The 4,057-nt window shown below is 39.6% G+C and overlaps 1 protein-coding gene across 1 annotated transcript in view; it reads right to left on the reverse strand.

Annotated features, from left to right (window-relative positions):
- CCDC15 (coiled-coil domain containing 15) overlaps window positions 1–4,057 on the reverse strand; it is a 165,313-nt gene that overhangs the window by 52,552 nt on the left and 108,704 nt on the right. The window contains 1 exon segment of the mRNA XM_042782449.1: window positions 3,639–3,742. Within this exon segment, the coding sequence (XP_042638383.1) occupies window positions 3,639–3,742 (104 nt within the window).

A 4,057-nucleotide genomic window follows, 5' to 3' on the forward strand; every position in this document is an offset into this window, starting at 1 on the left:
GCAATATGAGAAAAAAGTAGAGAAGGAAATGAAGAAAAAAATGGGAAAAATGCAAAAAAAAAAAAAAACCCAAGAAATGGGGTTACCCACAAGGAAGAAAAGAGAGAGAAAAAAAATTGGAACCAGGAACAGGGAAAAGAAAAAAAGCTGTAAACTAGAACCTGGGAAGGGAAGAATAAGGAATGATAAGAAAAAGGACTAAAGTAAGAATAGTAGTAGTAGTTTTAAAACAGACAAACTAAAACAAGGAAAAAAAAATCTGGGCAGGGCTGGGCAGGGCACTATGGCTCTGTCGTAGCACACAGATTGGGATGGAATTCCTGCCAGCCTAGAAGGTGGGTGGAAGTGGGGGATGGCTGCACCTCCATTCACCAAGAGGGTGTGAGATATAAGAGTAATAAGGGGAATGTTGCACCTTTCCAGTAGTCAGTGCCTCTGGGATGTCTTTGTGGTTCCCAGCAAACGAAGCCTGCTCTTAAGTCCCTGGAATCTGGGAGAATACTCTCTCTTTAAATATCCAAAATGGTCAAACCACTTGTAAACATTCAAAACAGCTGCGCCCTCTGAACAGCCAAAAGTTCACAGCTCAGTCCATTTTCTTCTTCGCTGCTTCCCTTTTTATTCACCAGCCACCAGAGAAGTCCTCCATGCAGTCCCTGGCTAGCAGGGCTGATTTTTAGGTTAATTCTTAGGTCCACTCGGCAATATCCAAGCTGTCTGTGCCATCAGGATCACTGCCAGACCACAGCTCCACATGTCTCCTTTTTTGGTGTTTTTCATGCAAATTCTTCTGCTAGTTGGAGTTTAGTCCACATCTATATCCTTCCCTCCAAGGCTCAGGGGTCCAGAATTATCTTCTGTATCTGTGCTAATTGGTTCCCCTTTTCTTTGTTGAAGAGGGTCTGTGCAGTCTTTCTGCCTATTCCACCATCTTACTGGAATTATTATTTTTTTGATTTTTATTGTGATTTGGGTGAAAGTTTATAGAGCAAATTCACTTTCCATACAGCAGCTCACACACACTTTGTCTCATGATACTTACTACAATTTCCTGCAAATGCAACAGCTCCACTCCTACTTCCTCCCCATAGTTACCTCTTCCCTGTGTCCTTTCCTCCATTCACTCTTGCCCACAGAGCTGTCGCCCAGTACAAACACAGCCCTTCTATTCTCCCATGACTGGCTCCAAATGATGTCATCTATCACTAGAAAAATTTCACTCTTTTTTTCTGCTAGGCAGATAGACTTCAGGGTTCATCATCTTAATTCAATCAGGAACACATCATAATCAAGGCTGCTTTGCAGTTGGGTATGGCTTACTTGCTCTGAGTCACAACTGACTCAATGGCAATGTGTTTCCTTTTTTAATTATTCATTGTGAATTGGGTGCAGTTTTGCAAAGCAGAGTCATTTTGAAATCAACAGTTCATACACATTTTTTTTCACAATATTGATTACAACCCCCATGATGTAAGCTCTCCTTTTATCTCCTTCCTATGGTTAACCCTTTCCTATGTCCTTCTTAGCTATATGTTCCTTCCTGCCTGCCTAGCTTTCTCCCAGAGCAAATGCTGCCCTTCTGATCTACCATAGTTGACTAATGAGTGCATCTCCCTTCAGCTTGTGTACAATCTACAATTTGGCTGAGAGTTGGAGCCATGGGAATGAGTCCAATCCAGGCCTAAAGGGCGACTTGGGGCCATAGTCTCAGGGGTTTTACTAATGTCTATCCAACCAGTAATCTTCTAAAAGAACTCTTTTCTAATTAAAGAATATTTTTTTAATCAAAGTAAACACCCATTAAGGTGAAGGAATATTTATTAATAATATTAGAGAAGGTTTATTTGTTTTCACTTAGTTGAAGTAGCATTGAAAATAAATTAGTAAACCTTAGATCCAAAGATTATCCATTAGGCTACCTGATCCTATTACTAGAACCTTACAATAACCTTGTGGCTATTACTGTCATTGTATTGTAATGCAACAAAAGGAATTGTCTACATTCATGAGGGATAAGATTCAGGATCAGCACAAAGCTGATGAGCTCATGAGGTGGAAGTCAGACTTATCTCTGCTCTCCAACTTCTTCTATTCTTACACCAGTAGTCCACCCCACATCACTGTCTACTTCTCTACTGGATTTGATAATTTATTACAATTGCCACACAGAACTCACAGACCATACTCACAGTTATACAGTTTACTGGGGAACTAACGGGCTACAACTTGGCAATGGGGTCAACTTGTAAATAACAGAAACAACTCAGGATCAGGATCTGAAAGCACATAGTCAAGTCTGGAAGAGTTCTCTGAAGTAAAAAGCACATCTCTCCCTTCTTAAATGCAGGACAGCTTCAGACCACTATAGGTCTCTCAGCTGTTCTCTACTGTCAGGTCTCTCTGCCACCAGGCCTCTCCATTATCAAGAATCTCTGCCAATGGCCTCTCTGCTGTTGGCATTTATACCACTAACTGGCTCAGCTCATTGCTAATGTAGCAGCTTACTTAGATCTGCCATCAGGCTCTCTGCCATTAATGGTTCCAGTTCATAACCAGTATAGCAATTTGCTCAGCCCTCTTAGGGCCTTCTGCCATCAAGCACATCTGCTGCTGGCTCTCCACTGCTAAATAGCCATAGCCAGTGCAGCAGCTTTGAAACTACTTGGTTCCCACGTCACTCTGCTTCTTGGCCAGGTAAGCTCTTAGTCAGCCCTCTCTCTCTCAACTTGGTGGCCTCTCTGACCTTTGCAAGTCAGCCATTAATATATACTGATTCTCCTCAACTGTAAGGCAGAGTCTCCCTCACCGGACCAGAGTTCAACCAATCCTGAATTACCCATGAGATGCCAAAATCAACTCTGGTCATGTTACTTACCAGACAAAAGTATCAAGTTGTTTACAACTTACCCAGGAAATGTCAATCAACAGGAGAAATCCCCTGGACAAAAGAAATACACCCTTTGGGGTAGAAAACAATTTGGGAGCCTCCCCCCAATCCCAAATTGCTTCTTCAAAGAACTAGGGCAAAGATAACAGCTCCTCAAGACTTAGGGGGAAAATCTCCCAAGCTGTTGTTCCAAAGAACTGACTGACAAAGCCACATAAAGGAATTCATTGCACCACATATATGATAAATAATATTATAAAAGAAATGTGTTATTGCCTTATATTTTAAAGCACTTTACAAATTTCAAAGTATTTGCACATCCGTTCTTTGTTTAGTACCTTATACACAGTAGGTCAGTAATACCTGATAAAACGAATCCTCATATTTAATCTATGAAATTTCATAATAATTTTTTAAGCATTCCTCAGAAGTCAAGGAGAATGATGCTTGTCAAGACCACTGAAGTTAAGCTCAGAAACGAAAAGACCTGTATATTAAAAAAATAGCTCTCAATACTCTACCCAGACCAAAAGTAGTTCTTTCCCATTATGAGTATGATTGATGCCACTGTACTATACACTTGAAAATGTTAAAACAGCAAATTTTATATTGTGTATATTATACAATTTAAAAATATTTGTTTCCACTATAGATCAGAAAGCAAAAGCACTGCCTGATTATTTCTAAACCCTAACTTCCTAAAACATCTTAACTGGAAATTCAAGGCTCACATGATGATCAAAGAGCTTACTTTTCAATTTTCTTCTTATGTTCTTTTTGCCTTTGTTGTTCCTTCACTTGTTCTCGCTCAATATCCATGAAAAGTCGTTTATATCTCAGGTACTGCTTTTGACGCTAAAAGAAAGAAGTTATAATTGTTAAGATTCTACTCTACATGACAGAAAAATCACTTAGGAATAAGTCCTTAATTTCTTTCTATTTATAGGGATTCAGGATAATGTTACATATTTAGCAAGAGTTTTATATGTAGCAAGCACATAGCTATTAGGTGTTGTAGACAAACCAGAGAGAAACAAATAAACTAATTTAGCGTGTCCTTAGTATGGGCCCTTGTCAAAAGTACTTGAGGAAATGATAATATATAAGATATATATTAGGAGCTCTGGTAGCATAGTGGCTAAAGCACTTGACTGCTAACCAGAAGGCTGG

Source organism: Orycteropus afer, unplaced genomic scaffold, assembly GCF_000298275.1.
Source record: "Orycteropus afer afer isolate SDZICR_OR568_19922 unplaced genomic scaffold, OryAfe1.0 scaffold00325, whole genome shotgun sequence".
Lineage (NCBI taxonomy): Eukaryota > Metazoa > Chordata > Mammalia > Tubulidentata > Orycteropodidae > Orycteropus > Orycteropus afer.